Source organism: Sinohyriopsis cumingii, chromosome 11 (genome assembly GCF_028554795.1).
Source record: "Sinohyriopsis cumingii isolate HCF-2022 chromosome 11, ASM2855479v2, whole genome shotgun sequence".
Classification (NCBI taxonomy): domain Eukaryota; kingdom Metazoa; phylum Mollusca; class Bivalvia; order Unionida; family Unionidae; genus Sinohyriopsis; species Sinohyriopsis cumingii.
This window is the reverse complement of record NC_142971.1, coordinates 43,132,094-43,155,014: the sequence shown is the minus strand read 5'-3', so window position 1 is coordinate 43,155,014 and position 22,921 is coordinate 43,132,094. Positions and strand designations below refer to the sequence as shown.

Genomic DNA, 22,921 nt, shown 5'->3' with positions numbered 1-22,921 from the left:
TTATCCAACAAGCAATACAGAGCTTCAATATTTGAAAATATTATGGATGAACAATTCTTAAGAAATGGAGAAACACAATATACAAACATTAATGATGAGGACTGACAAAGAATACATGAAGCGGTTTGTTGTTTGGCTCAATAATTACTGGTAGGTTGTTCTTTGCTGCATTTTTACTAAAGTTACCTTTTTGGTACTTATGTAATTTAAATGGGTATGTGGTACTGGTATTTTTCTAACTCAAAATAGGTATATGGTATAACTGGTATTTTTCTAATTCAAATGGGTGTGTGGAACTAGTATTTGTGTAACTTTAAAAAAAAAATTAATTACTATATAGTGCAGTGTTATTGAATAGTTTACATGCAAAGACCTGTACTTGATAAAAAGGCAGCTTAGAAAATGATTATGCAAAACTAAAATTATTTTCAAGATTCTGCTTATTTTAAATCCGTTCAGTTTGCATCCTATGTTTAAATAATCATTAAACTTTCTCTTTTTAGGATTTAAGTTACAATGCAGTGTCTCAAAACAGTCTAAATTTATAACAACTTACACAGATATATTGATGTTTTTTTATTTATTTTTAAACATTCAATGAGGATTTCTTATTAATTTCATCGACACTTTGTAATAAAGAATCGTCAACATTATTATGGTCATAAATGTCTGTACATTTGAAACTATTTTTTAAAATCATTTTTTGTCTCGCACAAAGTGTTTTATCAAATTGAAAAGTTAATAATACAAGTCAGCATGGGGTTGGCTTTAGGAAAACTCAAGGTTAACTTTAATGACTAACTTTCCCATGATAAGCCCATGCAGCCAGTCACAAAACTGACACGAATAATAAAGGCCAGACTTAACACAGAACATTTCTGTCCTACCATACAAATTTTCTAACATCTGTTAAAGTGAGGGTTGACTTATCAAGCATGGACTGGTCACTGGAGAAATATAAATCCCTTTATTTCATATATTTAAAGCAGACAGTATGTGTCTGTGTTTCATATTATATACATGATTGGGGGGAAAATGTCTTTACTCGGGGAAAAAGTTTGGGAATTTTGGTTCCAGCAACATGTGGGGATCTTGACTGGTTTCATTCCAATTACTGAGAGCCTTCAAACAATGTAATATTACTCCAAAGATCCAACCTAAATAACTCCAGGCTTTATTTTCAGGAAAAGCAAGAAAACATTTTTCACAGTCAAAGTGTGCAAATATTTGCTTTGATGAGTCTCAATAAAAAGCAGGTCAATAAGTTTACAGAAAAATATGATAATTGGACAGAGAAACAAGTGAACTGAGGAAAACAGGTTTAGGTTAAAAATGACACATTGTCATGTTATTTAGTGCACTGTCTGCAGTAAATAAGTTTTGAAAAAAATATTTTAAAAAATAAAAATAAATTATAACTCATTTCCTGTTCATAAATCTCAGAGACTCTAACAGGAAGTCTTATATTTCTGAACATATACTTTTTTGGAAAATCTGCAGTACTACTGAGGAATTTTTTAAAAAAAGTTTGGATATATTTAATTTCAGTCATTAAATTAATGTAATCTCCATTTCTGGTGTTCTGATGCTGTAAAAATATTCAATAGTTCCAATTTTAGGAAAACCTGTTTTCATCTCAGTGTAACAATTATATAAAATGATAAGTTGATGCAATGAATTTGTGACATTTTGCATGATATATATTTGATGTCTTTCCAAACTGGCATCTTATTTCTCAACCTTCATTTTTCAAACTTTATGAGACAAATCATGATCACATTTACATCAACATAAGTGAACTTTATATTTCAATAGGTTTGGGTATTGGCTTCCGAATATGACGCATAGTGGTTCCTGCTTCTGATGGTTTAAATGGTGCATGCTTTCCATATGGTCTTGGAATTGGAAGTTCACTGTCATCATCAGGAATATAAGCATTTGGTCGAGGCTCAGCTGTTGTTGTAACACCACCAGATATCTGGTACTGTTCTTCCTCCTCCTCTCGCTGGAAAAATAATGATTCTATGAAGCTAATGTATGAACTGTATTACTAAATGGCACAGGAAAGAAATCATTTCTTTAGTGTATACAGCTGTCATAATGACGAAAAGCCTTTATAAATCTCCCTGTACTGATGTTTTACATTGACATGTATAATATTCTTTTGTGACAGACTTTTTTTAAATTAAAAGATGCCATTTTAAAAGAGTCTTTTAACAAATCATTGAAAGCCTGATGCATGTGTTTTGCCGACAACCCAACAAGAACACAATCATTCTTTCTTCAGGAAAATTTACATTAGTAACATATTGTGATAATTTAAACACTTTTCTTTAAGGCAGAGAAAAATGGACATTTGGTGTCCTCTGTAAGTCAATATATCCTACAATCATTGGACTGAAGTAGCGTATATATCATCATGTAGACAAAGATGATATGGATGAAATACAAATGTAAACATTGTCTATTCTAGGACAAATCCATTGTGTGAGCCATGCTTATCTAGATAACTTTGGAGAAAAAAACCAAATGCTAGAAAATCATGCAGAATATTCTCAGGCCCTACCTTTATTTCTTCATTAAATCTGGCCTATGTTCAGAAATCTCCCTTTTTTTTTAATCAAGAGATGAATTTCCCTCCTACATCTTCAGTTCTAGAGTAGACCCAGTGTTTATTTAAAAACAGTTATCGTTGATAAATTTACAGGTGATTTTCCAGCAACTTGCATTTATCCCGGTAACTAATGTCTATATAATAAGGTGCCTTTTGGTGTTTGAAAAACTGCCAAGTTCATAAAATTTAATCTCACCAGTTGTTTCTCATCTTTCTCTCTCTGTCTTCTCTCCTCATCTTGGAGAAATCGCAGCCACTCCCGTGCAATTTCATCATTCGGTGGTTCTCCCTTCTCCATGCGAATGTAGCATTGCTCAAGTTCTGCTTCTGCCTCTTTAAGCTGTTGCTGCTGTTTCATTGCATTGGCCTGGTTCATGGACAGCTCCGATACCATGGCCATCATCTTTCGTGTGGTGTCCTTAATTTTAGATTGAAGCTCATTGACCTGGAAAAGGTAACATGGTAGTAGAGTTAAGAATTATCAGTTGTTCAGAAAAATTCCAAAGACGACAATTTTTAGAATTATAGATGAATCTTTTTTACTGACCAGACGCAAAGCAGTTTCAGCTTATGGATTTATGATGTCTGTCCATCCGTCTGTCCAATTATTGTAACACTAAGGTTAGATCATTTTCTCAGACATTATTTATTGCAGTCAGATTACTTAAGATGTAAATATTTCATGTGGAATACTGCAGCCATCAATGAAAAATGAGGTCATGTCATGTAACTTGTCACGCATATGCATCATGAAGAATACCAGTATTGCACCCTTAACTCAAAACTAAGTCTATACTTTTTGGACAAATAAAAATATGAGAGGTAAAACCTAAAAACTGAATATCAGAAAAGACTAGGATCACTTTGAACAAAATAAGATCTACATCAGATTTTAACAATATATTTCCAAATTCTACTATATTGGTACTGCAAAGAACAGTTTTATTTTCAATGTGGGCATTAGTCTTTTCTGTTTCTGATGCAAAACAATGATGTCATTTTATAGCAGAAAATGTCAAATGACATGCATCAATGTTCCATATAACAGTGTAATCTTTTGCTTGTATACTACAGTGTATGCACAGCTGTGTATAAGCAAGGAATTTATGCCCTCTATTTCTTTATGTTCAGATGTATATTTACCAAAATAGATATGTGTGCTTATCAGTTTCTGTATACTCAAAAGATTTGAACTTTCTTGCACTTGTTACAAGGTTTATAGTATTGGATGCCTGACAATTCTCAGCTATATGATTGGGAATAATTTTCTTGATGAAAGAATCCAATTTATTCCAACTACAGTGCAACCCTGACATAACGCACCCCGCTATAACGTGAATTTGGATATAATGCAGTCGTGGCATGGCTCCCGAAATTTTGTATATTCATTTGCACATGAAAACATTTTTTTTCTTCTTCAAAGTACATGAAATAGTGAATAACAAGTTTATTATCAATATGGGAAGAGATCACTTATGAATTTGAATTTAATATGATTGTGGCATGGTTCTGAAATTTTAAATACATGTATGTGTATATTTCTTGTACCGGGAAAAAATATTTTTTTTAAGTATGAGAAATAGTGTGTAAAACGTTTATTATCATTTTGGGGAAGAGTTCGCGTATGAATTTTAATATAATACGATCGTGGTGTAGTTTCTAAAATTTAACAATATCACCAGGTTCTTGAAGTGTTATGCCAAAATAAACATTATCAAACATGTTACCAGCAAATAATGTCCGCTTTATTAGCTGTAAATTGAAAATGGCTTGAAATTGTACATCCGTTCAGCTTTAAAAAAAATTTCTTTTATAAAAGTGACTCGTGACCATTGCAGGCCTACTGCACTTAGTTCTCAGGTTTTACATGTGTATGAGATTCACTTACGAACTCATTATTAATTTCCTATCTTTTTAAATAAAAAATATTTTACCATTATGGTAACGCAAGTTCCCAAACATAATTCATTCTCTGCACTTTGTGCCAAAAAAAATATTATCATTTTGGGGAAGAGATCGTTTATGAATTAGAATATAGTACAATGCATAATATGATTGTGGCATGGTTCCTAAAATTTTAAATACATGTACGTGTACTTTTATTGTACCCAGAAAAATACTTTTTAAAAGTAAGAGAAATAGTGTGTAAAACGTTTATTATCATTTTGGGGAAGAGTTCAAGTATGAATTCGAATATAATACGATTGTGGTTTGGCTTCTGAAATTGAATAATTTCACCAGGTTCTTGAAGTTTTATGCCAAAATAAACATTATCGGAAATGTTACTTGAGACTGATCCATGAGTAATGCGAGTAAGTCATCTTTGTGATTGCCTTCAATTAATCCTGTATACCATCAGTGCTCAAACAATAGCCAACATGTGTTTCTTTAAATGCATACACAAACAAGCAGCAGAAAATGCGGTGGTTGATAACAGATTCTCACAATTTAATAAACATCAAAAAAAGAAAACCGCCAACATGTTTGCTGGGCTTGGCGGTGCTATTAGACGCAATCAGTTGACCCACAAATAATGTCCGCTTTATTAGCTGGAAATTGAAAGGGTATCAAATTGTACATGCTTTTAGCTTTACATTTTTTTAAAAGTGACTCTTGACCATTGCAGGCCTACTGCACTTAGTTCTCGGGTTTTACATGGGTATGGTGTTTGTTTATGCATTTGTTATTAATTTCCTATTTTTTATACAAATATTTTACCATTATGGAAAAGCAAGTTCACAAATGCAAATCATTCTCTGCACTTTGCACCATGATTAGTATAGTAGTTTTCACATGTTTATTTCGATAGTCACAAAATCTGAAGTAAAAGTTATATGCACACTGAAAGCATGTGTTGATTTGTAATTATTCTTGTTGTAGTCGTTCAAACGAATAGGTGTACATGCATTAATTATTGAAAATGTGCAATGGATAAATGTACATGGAAACACATATGAGAAAATTTTAGTTTAAATATATATGCAATTTTTGCAATGGAATTACATATTTTATGGATTAATTTCAAGTCACGACAGTACGATATCAAACGGCAAGTAAACGGTGTTGATGCTCTGTTCATGCTATATATTAGACATTGAATTCAGGGGGAAAAATACTGAATATTGTAAATCTGTGTGCAATTTTTCAATGGAATTGCATGCATTATAGACGAACTGAATGCCACAATGGCACGACAGCAAACGGTGTTGATACCCTATTCATCAAATACCATAGACATGAATACACGTATATGTACCAATGAGTTGTTTTCTCAAAAAAGTAAAATACTGTAAACCCCACATTAACGCGACCCCGATATTAACGCAATCCAATTTTGTGGACCCCAATTATCGCATTATAGCGGGGTTCCACTGTACTTATATTAGTAATATAGTGTAGTACTATACATACATGCTTACAAGTCAAAGTCCAATGCAAACTGCAAAGCTCTAGATCCGTCATCACATAATGCATCAACAGATCTGGGTCTGTGCAGTCCATTAGGAGTACTCGGTATAAAGTAAAACCCAACAGAGACAATAATCTGCTAGCACATCAGGCAATGGCAGATGAGGGTATATGCTGTATATAGTTGTAGGCTATTTATAAGTGAGTACATATGGTAAGTATTTTTAAGTATTGCTATTATTGGATTAGTTGAATATATAGCAGTTAGCTGTCTTGCCTTTTAAGGAGTTATGGATTTTATGAAAAAAATGAAACATTGCGGTGATGCTATTACTGCAGTCATTGACCAGCATCACAATATATCACTTACTTTTCTAATTGATGGTCATGATAATGGAGCAGCTATCATACTGGTACATTGAATTTATACATACAATACAGTGTAAGATATCTAATCATTAGGACAGCACATACATCATCTTACTAGCATAAAATTTCCACAATTTACATCCTTTTTAATTGAGTAATGGATTGAAAGTTGCTCTGAATACAATTAGTTAAGGGTTCAGGAATGAAACTTTGATGATTTAAGTCCAACCTGATGTAGCTTTATTTGTTTGTGCTGATGCTTATACATGGCGGTGATAATGAACATTATAATATGGTACTCATTTGAACTTTAACTGGTGTTGAACATTTTTTGACAGACATACAACCATTCATTAAAATTTATTGTTATACCAGATTTTAGGACCATTTAGAGGGTAAAGTGAATCCAGTCATTTTTAACACATGACGATGAAAATTCACCTAATGATGTACGCTACCCCTTCATTATCAACTGGTTCATGGGAGTTATAAGTGTACTGTGTTATAAATAAAATGTTATAATGAGAAATGTGTGCTCTGTTTTAAATACAATCGTATTATAATGTCATACATTGATGCGTTTGTGTTTGTTATGAAGAATGACTGAAACGATGAAAGTAATTACCTTCTTGGCAAGTTCAAGAGTATCATCTTTCCCACCCTCTGCTTTGCTTCTCACTCTGTTAGATAACCGTGTCACCTGTTCAAATATCAAATCCTTTTCCAGCAATTGTTCTTCTTTTTGGGCTAACCTCATCTCAAGCTGATGATAGACATAAAAAAAAATTGATGGATTCATGTATGGAAGCTGTCTTAATGACTTAAAAAAAGAAAAAGTAAGTTAGTATAAGCAATTTTCAGAACCTCCTGCTCTTGAAAATTGGGAAACGTAAGACTAAATACTGACCTGATGACCCAATTTGGTATATCAAATCTGAATTCTCAAAAAAGACAAATCATGTTCCTTTTTACACTCGTGTAAAGAGGAAAGAAAAATATCTTTAGCAAGAAAACTGTATGCCTATCTATTTGTCCTTCCTGTTTCTATTTTATACCTGTCAAGTGTATAATCTCATACAAAATTTTTATCAATCACTTTTATAATTTACCAAATGCAAAATCAACTGTTTGTTTAGAAATGAGGGGTTCTTATACTTGGTGAAAGATTAAAATGAATACTGTGTATGTGTATATAGTGAAACTGCAGACACCCACATAAAAAGGATACCTTCTGATAAAGGACAATATTTATTAGACTCCTTAATTTCATTATCATTTTCAACCTATAATAAAGAACAGTTCTAGAGAGGGAAGCTTTTATAGTACCTTGTGCTCTTTATAGACAAGGTCTTGTCACTTCCAGTCAGAAATTATTGGGAGATTTTTTAAAAATATAACATATACCACAAATGTTAGAAGGAAACCTCTCAGAACCTCCCCCTCCAGACACATACACACACACACAATACTTCACTGAAGTCATGATATGTTATACACTTGTTACCAGTGAACAGAGTAACTTAATTGTAATTAATTCAATAAGCATTAACTGTGAATTCTTTGGCACCAATATTTGTACTATACTTATTTAACTGAATTAAATTCAGTGGAAACTATCTGTTAACAATAAGGTCATCATTAAAATCTACACATTTTGGCACTAAATGTAGGATATTTTTTTTACCGCAAAAAGAGAGGATAAAAATATCATTGCAGTGTAATACACATTGTTAATGTTATGTTCAAAGCACAGGTTACAGTTGAAAAGTCAAAGTTCAAGTTTAATGTGCAAAATATCACAATAAATTTCAATTTAGTATTCTTGCTGGACTAAATTTCAATTCTGTATTCCATTTTAACAACATGCCTACTTTATTTCCGCTCTAAATTAATAGATGAAACAAATCTTTTACAATATGTCATTCAATGGCCCCCTCTTATCAGGTCCCTGTCAAGTGGGGCCACCCCTTGGTGGCACAGCCCTAATGCAGACACCATTGCATCCTTTCATTTTTAATATTTCACTACCCATACCTGGGGCTCCACTCTTACAAGTCATTGTTTTCATAGCCGAAGGAGATTTATAAAAGGTAACTAGTGTATTAGAAATTCTAGCCAAATAAGTAGTTGTGCAATGAATATAAAACAATATAATATCAATAAAACTTTGGCATGCAGTGTTATACAAAAACTACAACACTGTTGACAAAAAAAACTCACATCTTCGATCTTTTCATGTAGCTCTGCTGGAGGTGGATCCTTGCCCTCCAGATATCGAACTCTACTATCATCGTATGGATTCTCCAACTCCTTTTCAAGTTCTAGCATTCGGTCCTGGCAGTCTTGTAACTGAAAATATGGTTCCATTTTGTTACTGTATATGCATATAATGAAGAACAATGTAATCAGAAATTTTACACTGTTTTGAGGGGAAAAGTATGATTTTTTGGGTTCAAGTTTTCAGTACTTTTTGGTTTCTAAAATCACACAGATGAGAAGGCTTTCCACTGGAACTAGAACAGTCATGGGAATAATGCTGAAATTCTGAAAATCTAAAGTTGGAGTCATCAAAGTGTGACTGCATATAGTATCAATATAAAACAGCACACCTCATTTAGTTGAAATCTACCACCTGCATGTGACTGCCCAGAAAGATCAAATCAGAAGATTTAACTTCAAATGAAGAGCTTTTGTAAATCTGTGTTTGAGTATGTAACTGAAAATCAACTCAGTCCAGATCTCTTCAATATAAGCTTCCAACCAAATCTGGCTAAATTCCAACCATAAAAAAAAAGAGATGTGTAAAAAGTGTAGTTTGGCCTAGTAAAGATCATAATTCTGAACAATAATGATGAAGAATGCTGCAAATCAAACTTGTACAAACTGCATATTCAGTGATTTGTGTCCAACTAGGATGAGGTCACAAAAGTTCACAATAATGAGATCTAACTATGACTTGTAAGCTGTCAAGTTACTGTGCATGCATGTATTGAAAGAAACCACATAGGGTTTCTGGTAACTGTTTAACAGTAACAGTAAAACAGCTGTTTTTCGTCCAAAATCAAAAAATAGTAAACAGCTGTTTTTTTTCTAACTGTTTTACTGTTTCTAATGGACACTGAGACATTGGATTTTGACACTCTCAAAACTCTTCTGAAGGCAATGGAACCTGTGAAACTTGCTGTTGAGAATCTAAGTCGAGAAGACACGAAGTTGATGAGTGCTGACACAATTTTAGAATTCATGTTCAACAAGCTCTCTAACCTGAATAATGACATTAGTACCAAGCTCATGGAAAATTTGAAGTGTCGCGATGAAGAGCGATTGAACAATGATGTCATGAACCTCCTGCACAGTCTCAAAGATCCATCTGTTGCCCTGTCAAAAACTACGCTAAATTTCGCAGGAAATCTAGCGTCTCATCTATTTGAAGTCAACGATGTAGAAGATGTTGTCGAACAGTCGTCAAATGATGCTGAAAGTGTGAACTTGTCTCTTCAAGATGAATTGAATTTGTTGCTTCAAAAAGATGGATCATCAATTGCAGTTGGAGGGCAAGACAGTTTCAAATGGCACAAGTCCGAATTCACACTCTTCAGGAACTCTGGCCAGCACACTGAAAATCTCCAGAAATTGTACAGTGCAATTCTATCCATTAAACTGACATCAATGGATGTTGAAAGAGTTTTTTCAGTCTGTACGAATTTCTGTACAAAATTAAGATCGCATCTCTCAGACAAGTCGCTTAATGCACTTGTATTCTTGAAATATTATTATAAGAAGTAAAAATGTATTGATTTAGAACTTATCACGAAAGATATATAATAAAATGGTGTTCATCACAAAAATAAGCTATTGACTGTAAAATTAGTGAAAATATGGAAAAAACAGTAAAAACAGCTGTTAACAGCTGTTTTTTGAAAATTGAAAACAGTAAACAGCTGTTTTTCAAAAATGACTGTTTTTCAGAAACCCTAAAACCACGTCTCACTGCCCTATTTAAAGGGCATAAGAGGAACAATGCAGAAAAGGGGTGTAAAGTTGCTCAGTAACCATGACCTTGAAGATAAAACCTTGAATGTGATAGATGAGATGCCTTCAAAATGAGCAGTATAATTGTGTCATGATTCATCCATGGACCTCAAACACTATATGATACAAATTACAACAAAAGAAACCTTGAATGTGATAGATGAGATGCTTTCAAACTGAGCAGTATAATTGTGTCATGATTCATCCATGGACCTCAAACACTGTATGATACAAATTACAACAAAAGAAACCTTGAATGTGATAGATGAGATGCCTTCAAACTGAGCAGTATAATTGTGTCATGATTCATCCATGGACCTCAAACACTGTATGATACAAATTACAACAAAAGAAACCTTGAATGTGATAGATGAGATGCCTTCAAACTGAGCAGTATAATTGTGTCATGATTCATCCATGGACCTCAAACACTATATGATACAAATTACAACAAAAGAAACCTTGAACTATTTACCTGTGACCTTGATGATGATGATGATGATATGACATCAATCATGTAATGCAACTAATCTTCAAAATGACAATATAAGTATTACAATGCTTCATCCATTTATCTTAAACAGCTGTAAAGATAGAAAGCAAAAGGAAAAAGATGACCAACACCTACAATATTGACCCGTGATATTGTGTGAAAATGAAAATGGATGGAAAAAAGGAATGAAAGGCTTTATTTAATATTTCCCATTTCTGTGAAAAGCAGGGTAAGATATATTCCACTTCAACATTTGTTTGTGTGCATAGCTGTATAACATAAAGAATTATGAACATCAGTGTATGTACTAAATGCTGATGATACCTGTATTTGTAATGTGACTAGTTCATCTTCAAGATTACTTTTGTTGGGCATTTGTTTGCGTAGCAGTTCTATTGCTCTACGTTCCTCATTAAGCTGCATCTTGAGGAAGCGAATCTCTTCTTCTCGACACTGCAGCTCCACGTTTCCGTTTCGGATCATCTGATCTATAAAATAAAGATACAATGGTCACATTTTAAAAGTACCATATATACTTATGTACAAGTGGAGTCCAACTGTACATAACACAGATCCTGATCTACCACTGCACAATGTGCCAGCTGACAATGGTCTATGTGGTCTATTCTACTTATTACTCCTCTCAACTGCATAGACCCAGATCTGCTGGCACACTGTGACAATGGATGTGATTTTGTGCAGTTTGCAGATGGATTGGATTTTTAAATGAGTATATATGGTACATACTTTTTTAAATTGATTTCTCTACAGATTCTAACACTTATTTAACAGTTATGAACTCTCAATGATATATTATAGGCTGTCAAGTCAAGAAAACTGGATTACTTAGGAAAAACAATCTGTCATCCTTTGCCTAACACCCATTCATACATTTGTTAATGGATGAAAGAAAACTCAAAACTTCAGAGATCATATGCAAAGCAAGTCTACAACTCTTCAATTAGCAAAGCTTATTATTACTTTCAAAATTATATAAAACCTCTATCACAGATTTCAGATCTGCAGTGATCCAATTTTAAATTTTGCATTCAAGATATGTTACGACCATAAGGTCTGGCTGAATAACTGACTTGAAATAATGGTTTTATTTTGATCATATTTACAGTCCAATTAGAGATTAGAGTGGTCTGCATATTTTATGTGCATCTGCAAGAAAGACAGAGAGGGAGAAAGTACCTTGTGTGTTAACTTTCTCATAGAAAATGCACACTTCTTCATTTCTCTCAATAAGTTTTATGCCCCTGCATAGAAAAGTAGACATGGTTACTGTCAAGGTACAAATAAATTAGTACATCCAAACATTGTAAATACATGTTAAATTATAATGATCCAAATACTGAAAACATATTTCATTATAATGATCCAATATTGAAAATATAACAATGACCCAGTATTGACAATATATTTTATTATAATGACATAATATTGAAAATACATATATTATTATAATGACCCAATTTTGAAAATGCATATTTTAGTATAATGAACCAATATCGAAAATGCATATTTTAGCATAATGAACCAATATCAAAAATGCATATTTTAGTATAATGAACCAATATCGAAAATATACATTTTATTAAAGTTACCCAATATGAAATTACGAATTTTATTAGAATGGGTATCTTATGGGCATGGATTGAATAAAGTTAAAGCCAATGATATTTCTAAATCCTGAAATTACTTGAATGATTTTTTTTTATTATTCTGGATCCTGAAGAGCCAATAATAGGCCCCTGCTCCATTATAAAGTATGGTGAAATTCCAGACTGTAGAAATTTACACCTGAAACTGTTTGCTTCCAATGTTCCCATTGCAAACAAAATGATGGGCCCAGGCTTTATGCTCAATCTCTACCATATATAACCACTTATTAGTCCAACTACAAAAACAACATAGACCCTAATCTGCCATTGCATAATGTGCCAGCAGATCAGGCTCTGTGTTGTATGTTCCAGTGATTATGCCTAACAAACTGCACAAACCAATGGCAGATCTGGATCTGTGAAGTTTGCAGTTGGACTTGACTTATAAGTGAGTATATACAGAAGATTTCAAAAATCTCTGCATATCTGTATATACGAGATGCATATAAAATAAACATGTTTCTACTTTTGTACATGTATTGAAATTGACTTATAATAACCATTGAGTTTTTATTATCACCAATGTCTATCCTGTAAAAACAGCAATAACAATGGTCTCACCTTTCATTCCTATGTGAAACAGCCTTTTCATATCTGTTGCGAAGCTTTGTCATCTGTTCCTCTGCTTGATTGATCATCGTATTCAGCTTGGAAATGTCCATCTTTTGCTGTTCACGCTTCTCATGCATTTCTTCCTCAATATGCTGTTGCTTAGCAACTTCATTCCGCATGCTGTCACGCATGACAATACTGTTCATATGCTTTAGCTTCTGTTTCTGAAGATGTCTGTTAGAAAAAGTATACCAACAGTAATACATGTACATGTGTTATTTGGGTGTCTATTGAATAAGCCTAAAACAAAATGAATGTAAATATCATGGCATTGATTTTTATTCACATGTCAGTTTCAAAGACTGTATGATTGCAGGAAGAAAATTAAGCTAAACTGCATAAATATATTTAGGTCAATAACACCAAGAAGAGTCTCCATATTACTTCATAAAATTATTCTGATGTGAAAACAAGATATGTGTCAATACAACATCACTACTTCAACAATTATGATGCCACTGAAGAAGGGCTATGTTCCAAGTCAAAAAGGGTTCATAACTCCATTAAATTTTGTTTGCAAATTATGACCATCAAATTTGGACTATATTGGGGATCTTTTAAATGTAAAGCCATATACCAAATTTCATTTAAATCTCTGCAGTCTTTCCAAAGCAACTGACATGAACAATTTTCAGCAGGAGATGACCTGACAGGATGGGATAAACAGACAAAGGTAACACCATATGCCCCCTCCTCAGATATACAAAAGGACTTGACATGATGTGACATGACAGGATAGGATGGACAGACAAGGGTAACACCATTTGCCCCCTCCTCAGATATACAAAAGGACTTGACATGATGTGACATGACAGGATAGGATGGACAGACAAGGGTAACACCATATGCCCCCTCTATACTATATACTATAGGACATGACATGTGACATGACAGGACAGGTTGGACTGACAAGGGTAATACTGTATGCCTACTCAGATATGCTACAGGACATGACATGTGACATGACTGATGGACAGACAAGGGTAACACTGTTTGTCCACTCTTAAGATATGCTACATGACATGACATGTGACATGATGGATGGACATACAAGGATAACACTATGTCCACTCCTCAGATATGCTTCAGGACATGACATGATGGGCAGAGAAGGGTATCACTGCCTGTTCCCTTGGGCAACAAACACTTTGTATATTACTTTTTCTGCTTGTGTAAGGACAAATTCATGTTCTCCATAATAAATAATAATGCAGTTGTTAAACAAACATGAGAAACAAATGGGAAATAATCTGGTAAAAAAAATTGTATGCCAGAGGGAATTTATATTTATCTAAAAACATCCATTGTATTAAATTTTTAAAAAAATGCATGTGGCAGGAGATACTACAGGATAAGCAAAATAAAAAACAACAACCAACTTGCATTTTTAAATATTTTATACTGACCTATCTTTTTGCAGTACCGCAGTGCGTAGGATCTCAATCTCATTCTGAAGAATCTTAATTTTTTCTCTCATCTCCGCTGCCTTTTGTGTACTGGTTTGGATCAGATTCACACACTTGTTACGTTCATTTTTAATTACATCATACAGCTGGGCAAACTCTTTCAGTCTGTAAAGAAAAACTAGTTTTCAGGCTTCCAAAAAATACAAGTAACTAAAAATTATTTAAAACATTTTTCTATTAATCATATGAATAAATTCTAACTTTAGACTATTTCAATTTCATACTTAGGGTAGAACCATGTACCCAAGATAGTGCTGTAATTAAACCTGTGGCCTGGAAATATACCTAGTACATTGAACATGTAATGGGGTGGGATGACTTGTATAGCTACCATCATGGTTTGAACTCTTGGCTTCTACATGACAGTCAGGTAAGTACTAAGAATTCCCAATTTTTCAGGTGGTACCAGTTTTCATGAAGAACTAGGTTTCATGGATTTGTAATCGTTATACACACTAATGTAGAGACCAATAAACAATTCTTCTAGGGTAACAATAGGACCCTTTCCCCAGTCCATAAAATTAAGTGCTAAGGAAAAAAGAGTTCTTTGCAATTCCAAGTTATCAATAAAAGTAACCGACAAGAAACAAGTAGGCTAAACTTCAAGCTTGTAGATAATCTGGAAATGTGTTGGCATAGCTAAACATTCACAAGCATAAGAAATCAATAGAAATAATCAAAACATCCATCAACTTTTATTGTGTAAATAATCTGGAAATATGAAGGTAGAGCTGTAAATTTGGAAGCAACTATCACTAAAATGTTAGGGTTGCCAAAATAACCTGAGAATGAACAAAATAAAAACAGTCCATCGTTTCTTTGAGAATTTCTGGAATGTAACAAAATTCCTATAATATTGCTCACTTCAAAAGCATTTCCTGGTGTTTCTTTTGATGGTCCTGAATCTGTAACTGTTTGGTTTTTAGGTCCTCCACGGCTTTGTGATACCTCATCTCTGCTCGCATAAAGTCCCTAGCTTTTTGCTCCCTCTCATCAGCCTGAAAAGTTCAAGCATGGAAATACTGTTCACATTCATGCGCTCACTGGCAAGGATTTTTCAAACCATTAGCAATGTACTTCTAGCTAATTACACTGGTACCAAACATAATTTTCATTCCACCTTAATTTTATTCCTGGAAAAATCTATTGAGAATAGTGAGGGCTGGGAGTGAAAATAATACCCCTCATGTTCATGGTTACAAAAAAGGACAAAGAAGTGCATCTACAAAGTCTGATTAAGTTCCTTTTGGCCAATGAGGAGGACATAGGGTAATGGACAGATGGATGAATGGATGGACAGACAGATGTATAAATGAATGGGCAGGCAGATGGTATGAAAAATATACAGCACTGACTCTGTACAGAAATTACAAATGATCTTAAATTTTTAAGTGTTTTGTTCCCACATTAAAGAAACCAGTGGGAACCAGCCTACTGAGAACTGGAAATGATATACTGGTGTAATGATGTGTGGCTGAGTAATCAGCTTATTAAGAAGACTAACATGTGTACACACCAAGCTGTTAACTGATTACCTTATGGTTGTAATATGGAGAGTTTAAGTCCAAATGCAAAATGTTTTATGAGGTGTTATAAGTAATAATGGGATCCAAGTTAATTCAAAATATCTTTTGAGTCTTTGAATAAAAATTGACCGTCATTTCAAGGAGATGAAATAAAAAGAGACTGACCAAAAAAATTAAATCTGGTAGAAACTCACAAGTTACTTTTTTAGTTTGTATACTGTTCAACTGTTGACTTCTCCCAATGCTAAAAAACATGCTAAGAAAGATGAGACTTAAGAATACATATGAACTCCAACTCAGGTACTTATCCTTTGGGGTGAACTTAGCTTGCAGAAGTATTGGAAAGCAGTCAGCAGCCTTAAAACCCTGCCTTGGGAAAACTTAAGTTTGAACTTTTCTGCAGGATGAGCATGAGTTGTTTTGTGATACCACTTGTAATGCTGGTACAAAGAATACCATTCTCCATTCTTCACAAAATACAAAGTGATTCAAGGAAAATCTGGAGCAGAAACCTACTGAGGGGCTGTTATGTGTGAAACTTAATGAAAGAAAGGAAAAATGCTTATGGAGTTTATGTGAAGAAAATCATTGCAGTAAACAATGAGATACACAACTCTCCCTTTCTCATTTAATTTAAAATATGCTGAGCAGTGTTCATTCATTATTATTGTAACACTGTCCATCAGAATCTGATTCATGTTCAAAATTAACTGTTTTATTTGTAGAATGAGAAGAGTAAATATTATGTCAAAAATTTCACTTGCTTTGATTTCAATCCCCATAAAAAAATGTAAAATTTATGTCAATAAAAAAAATCTACCAATTTTGAAGCAATCTACTGTCAATTTTTTTTAAATCTGTTGGTCTGATGTCCTGATTCTATCACATGTATATACTAAGCATATCAAATAAGTTCAGCCAATGTTTGATTTTACCTTGATTGCTGCCAACCTTGTGAGCTCAACAACTTCTATCCTCAGGTCACTCTGTTCATACAAAAGATTCTGTTCTTCAGCAGCACTGGCCTCCAGTCGGACATGTTCCACTCTGGTCAGGGAGTTCTAAAAGTAAATCAGTGGATGATTGATATTCTTCAATTAATAGTAAATTCTTAGTTTATTTGAGAATATTTTCACTAGAAACGATATCATTTGCTATATTTGATGGCTGCAAACCAGTAGAATGTTTCCTGAGTAAAGAGGTCCATTAAAATAATGAAATCAAGGCCCAACAAACTCTGTGCCTAAAGTCCAGGAGTTAACATGAACATTATACCTTGACTACCATTTGCTGAATACTCAATAGGATGGTGGCTACCATATGATATCATAACTTATTCTATATTTTTCAGCAAACATCTATGCAAGCATTTCACAAAGAGTAGTAGCTGCTAATTCAATACAGTGATCTCTAAATACAACTGTTCAACGGTTATACGTATGTTTGTCTTATACGGTGGTATGGTATTCATAGGGCTGTGATTGATCACGATAAAACTGTTGAAGGAGCCATAAAAGTATATCATGTCGTAGGTAAGGTTTGTTTGTAAAGCATTGATTTTTAGAGCGAACAGATTCCTATTAAAGTATACTGTCTAATCCCTGTCAACTGAGTCTGAGCTTAGCTACCAAATACTTTTCCAAACAATCCACTGTGCTACCATCTAGTGAAAAATTCTGTAAAAAATTCAGGTATTATAACCCTAGAATATCAAGTTACAGTAAGCAAGTAGTAAGTTATTCTCTCACCTGCTGACCCAGAGCTCTCTTTGTGGACTCGACTTCTTTCTGAAGTTCTTCTCTCTTCTTCTGCAATGTTCCATCATCCTTCGGCAAGACATCCACCTGTGATTGGACAATCACACTCAATAATGACATAAAGTAAAGGCAGCATGATTAAATTGATAAACTCTGCTGCTAGATTGAAAGATTTAGTCTGATTATAATTTGTGAATCCTTATAAAATATGTCAAATATAAAGTATTTATAAATGCAAGACACTTACTTTTTATGTGGTAAATTCGTGCCAGATATTTGGCTTGGAAAATCAGTTTGTTTAGTCTTGTAGATAAACTGAGAAAACATGATCACTGCAATTGCACTTGCATAAAAACCTGATTGTAGTGACCTCTGCTTTAAGCAAACACCTGTTATTTATAAATAAAATTATAGTGCATGGGTCAATATTTAGTATATAAATGCAGTCATGGGTGATGATCTATTAATTGCAACCACTGACCATGATTTTTTGGCTAAATATGTGTTTCAATACTGCTGTGCATGTGACTGTATCATGAACAAGATATTTAATCCTTTGTAACCACAACTGCTTAGGGACAGCAGGCAGAGTGTACACTCTTCTGAATTGCAATGCACCAAGCAGTAGAGGGAAAAAGCTGACTGGTTATAAGTTTCATTCAATTTATAGGTAAAATTGTATGGGGAAGACCATGAGCCAGACGTATCTACTTGTCACAAACCACCACTCTTGTACCATGGTTGTCAAAGTTCCTGTTTTGATAAACCAGTCCATCTATAAAGGATTAAAAATCATGGATGCACAGTCAGTTCAAAGGTCTGTATTGTCTATCTTTTGTGAAAACCAGCGCTATGCCAATATTGACAAAATGAGAGTTCTCGCCCTGCTTTTACTACAGTGTGTGACAGGTACTCTGTTAAATCAAAGGTCTTTGGAATTACAGTATGCAATGACTATGGAAAATGGGGTCTTTGTGGTTTTTTTTCTATTATTAAGTTATTTGGTGTTCTGGATGAGTTTTTTTCTATGGTTATTGTAAAGGTCTGTACTATTTGTTGCTCTATTGATGTTACTGTCATTAAAACCCATACAAGAGGAAGGACATGCTATTTCATTATCTGTTTACTCTAGCACATTGTTTATTGAGTTGACCAATTTATTATTTATGTTGTAGGTGATCAAGGTTTTGGGTTTGGCAGCAAATAAATTTATTGAGTACCAGTAAGTGTTATCATAGCTAATTTTGTAATTTATGGGTATGATAAGCATGTGTTAACCTTATCATTAATTTTGCAATACATATACCATAATGCTAACTGACTACATTTGAACTTCAAATAAAAATTATAATTGATGTATTATTAGCACTAAATAAGTTTTTATATCTGAATGCATTTTAATAAGAAATCAGAAAAAAGAACAAATTATATGTACAGTAATTATAAGTAGATTTCCTTCTTGAACCCAGCCGATTTCCCCCTTGAAAACTGGCCCATCCCACACAGTTGTGTTATGAGAGCACTGACTGATATGCATGGTATTTTACGATGCACAGGAGCAGTATAAAGAGAACATTGACTTTCCAACTCTGATGACCCAAATTTGACTTCAGGTGTTGCCAGTTTTGAAATATATTTGTTGCTAGGTACACGGTTTCTTTGGTTTTCTGACAATCTCTGCTACGATATATTCAACAGCAGTACCTAATACTAATCGGTCATCAGAATTTTGCAAATGGTTGCTACAGTTTGTCCTAAAAAATAATCATGTTTGAAAAGGGATGCACTCATGAATGTTCCATTCCTGATATGACTCCTATGCAACTTCAATTATTTCCCATATTATCTAATATTTTCCGTTTTGATTCCCTCCTTAACTTTAATTATGTTTTTTTAGGCTACTAACTTTTAATAAAACTTATGTGTATTCTTAAATCAAGTATTCCTACACATACCTTTATTTGGAAATGTCAATGTACACATTGATACAAACTTTAAAGTACACTACATTTGCAGACACCAAGCAACTTGAAGGCAAAAACCTGCAGATAACAGCAACTTAAAGACAAAAATCTGCAGATATCAGCAACTTGAAGGCAAACATCTGCAGACAACAGCAACATATGTGCAAAGAAATCTGCAGACAACAGCAAAGCCTCATAAATTTTCTGTTGCAAAATATGTTTTGTGCTGCAGTAAATCAGCATGTGAACACTGTTGCCATTTCCAATTCTGGCAATCATGCAAACATGGTTATATTATTTTCTAGTTCTTGCCGTGTGATAAAAAAGAGAAAGAATTTTATACCTGCATTAGCATGAAACACATACCTGGGTTCTGGAGTTATCAGTTAGCTAAAAATTGCTTGATCTGGAAAAAGATAGTCAAGCATTTCTGTATGGATGAAAAAAGGTGTAAATCTGACTTAAAACTAACAGCTACATACCTGAGACCGGACTTTTTCATGTAAGAGTTTGGTATGATTCAAATTTTCTTCTGCTACCTTCAACTGTAGCTCTGCTTTTTTCAAATTACGCAAATCCCTATCCTTTTCTCTAGTTTTTCTTGAAAGAAGTTCATGTTGACTTTTCTTTTCAAATTCAGCATGCCTTAGATTCAGCTCAAGAGTAGCTCTGAAAATTGAAGTTAACTATATTAGTATTATTACAAGTTTAATGTATGTACTTGTATGTAATATTGGCAGATTACTTGATGTATTTAGTACTGGTAAATTGCTTGATGTATATAATACTGGCAAATTACTTCATGTACTTTATTACTGGTAAATTACTTGATGTATTTAGTACTGGTAAATTACTTGATGTATGTGATATTGGCAAATTACTTGATTTACAAAATACTGGGAAATAACTTGATGTATGTAGTATTGGTGACTTACCATGATGTATGTAATATTGGCAATTACTTGATGATACAATACTGGCAAATTACTTGATGTATATAATATTCACAAATTACTTGATAGATGTAATATTGGCAAATTACTTAATGTATGTACTATTCATGAATTACTTGATGTGTATAGTATTGGTGAATTACTTGATGCATATAGTATTGGTGAATTACTTGATGCATATAGTATTGGTGAATTACTTGATGCATATAGTATTGGTGAATTGATGTATATAGTATCGGTGAATTACTTGATGCATATAGTATTGGTCAATTGATGTATATAGTATTGGTGAATTACTTGATGTATATAGTATTGGTGAATTTATGTATATAGTATTGGTGAATTACTTGATGTATATAGTATTGGTGAATTGATGTATATAGTATTGGTGAATTACTTGATGTATATAGTATTGGTGAATTGATGTATATAGTATTGGTGAATTACTTGATGTATACAGTATTGGTGAATTACTTGATGCATATAGTATTGGTGAATTACTTGATGTATATAGTATTGGTGAATTACTTGATGTATATAATATTGGTGAATTACTTGATGTATATAGTATTGGTGAATTACTTGATGTATATAGTATTGGTGAATTACTTGATGTATATAGTATTGGTGAATTACTTGATGTATATAGTATTGTTGAATTACTTGATGTATATAGTATTGGTGAATTACTTGATGTATATAGTATTGGTGAATTACTTGATGTATATAGTATTGGTGAATTGATGTATATAGTATTGGTGAATTACTTGATGTATACAGTATTGGTGAATTACTTGATGCATATAGTATTGGTGAATTACTTGATGTATATAGTATTGGTGAATTACTTGATGTATATAATATTGGTGAATTACTTGATGTATATAGTATTGGTGAATTACTTGATGTATATAGTATTGTTGAATTACTTGATGTATATAGTATTGGTGAATTACTTGATGTATATAGTATTGGTGAATTACTTGATGTATATAGTATTGGTGAATTGATGTATATAGTATTGGTGAATTACTTGATGTATACAGTATTGGTGAATTACTTGATGCATATAGTATTGGTGAATTACTTGATGTATATAGTATTGGTGAATTACTTGATGTATATAATATTGGTGAATTACTTGATGTATATAGTATTGGTGAATTACTTGATGTATATAGTATTGTTGAATTACTTGATGTATATAGTATTGGTGAATTACTTGATGTATATAGTATTGTTGAATTACTTGATGTATATAGTATTGGTGAATTACTTGATGTATATAGTATTGGTGAATTACTTGATGTATATAGTATTGTTGAATTACTTGATGTATATAGTATTGGTGAATTACTTGATGCATATAGTATTGGTGAATTACTTGATGTATATAGTATTGGTGAATTACTTGATGCATATAGTATTGGTGAATTACTTGATGTATATAGTATTGGTGAATTACTTGATGTATATAGTACTGGTGAATTACTTGATGTATATAGTATTGGTGAATTACTTGATGCATATAGTATTGGTGAATTACTTGATGTATATAGTATTGGTGAATTACTTGATGTATATAGTATTGGTGAATTACTTGATGTATATAGTATTGGTGAATTACTTGATGTATATAGTATTGGTGAATTACTTGGTATATACAACTGGCAAATATGTAGTATTGGCAAATTAAGGAAATGGACATATCATGCTCATTCAAATAATAACATTATGGTTTATCAAAATATATGTAAGTAATAAAAATGTTTAACTAGATACATATAAAAACACTCACTTATCTCCTGTTAAAACACCTTCCCTGTCTTTAGCATACTCAAAATCTTTCTGTAAAAGCTCAAGTTCACGGTCTTTTTCTGCAAGCACTGATCTTTGTTTTTCAACCTCAATGTCCATTTCATTTTTCTCATCTTCCAATTCACTAAACTTTTGTTCCAACTGTATTTTGTGTTCTAACAATTCCTGATATTCATTTTCCAGCTGTTTGAAGTTATTTTCAATTTCACTGGAAAGGAATGTGGATAAGATATTTAATGGCG

At 33.0% G+C, this 22,921-nt stretch overlaps 1 protein-coding gene across 2 annotated transcripts in view; it reads right to left on the bottom strand.

Moving 5' to 3' along the window:
- Positions 1-1,417: 1,417 nt before the first annotated feature.
- LOC149788023 (coiled-coil domain-containing protein 146-like) overlaps positions 1,418-22,921 on the bottom strand; it is a 37,053-nt gene continuing 15,549 nt past the window's right edge. For both annotated transcript variants that reach the window (XM_089974294.1, XM_089974295.1), the window contains exons 8-20: positions 22,660-22,887; positions 20,391-20,577; positions 17,936-18,031; positions 17,123-17,248; positions 15,526-15,659; positions 14,602-14,766; positions 13,145-13,369; positions 12,114-12,178; positions 11,241-11,404; positions 8,612-8,740; positions 7,017-7,154; positions 2,811-3,059; positions 1,418-2,005 (exon numbers count right to left, since the gene is read on the bottom strand). In XM_089974294.1, coding sequence (XP_089830420.1) covers positions 1,802-2,005; positions 2,811-3,059; positions 7,017-7,154; positions 8,612-8,740; positions 11,241-11,404; positions 12,114-12,178; positions 13,145-13,369; positions 14,602-14,766; positions 15,526-15,659; positions 17,123-17,248; positions 17,936-18,031; positions 20,391-20,577; positions 22,660-22,887 — 2,110 coding nt within the window. In that variant the 3' untranslated portion in view covers positions 1,418-1,801. The remainder of the gene's footprint in view (positions 2,006-2,810; positions 3,060-7,016; positions 7,155-8,611; positions 8,741-11,240; positions 11,405-12,113; positions 12,179-13,144; positions 13,370-14,601; positions 14,767-15,525; positions 15,660-17,122; positions 17,249-17,935; positions 18,032-20,390; positions 20,578-22,659; positions 22,888-22,921) is intronic.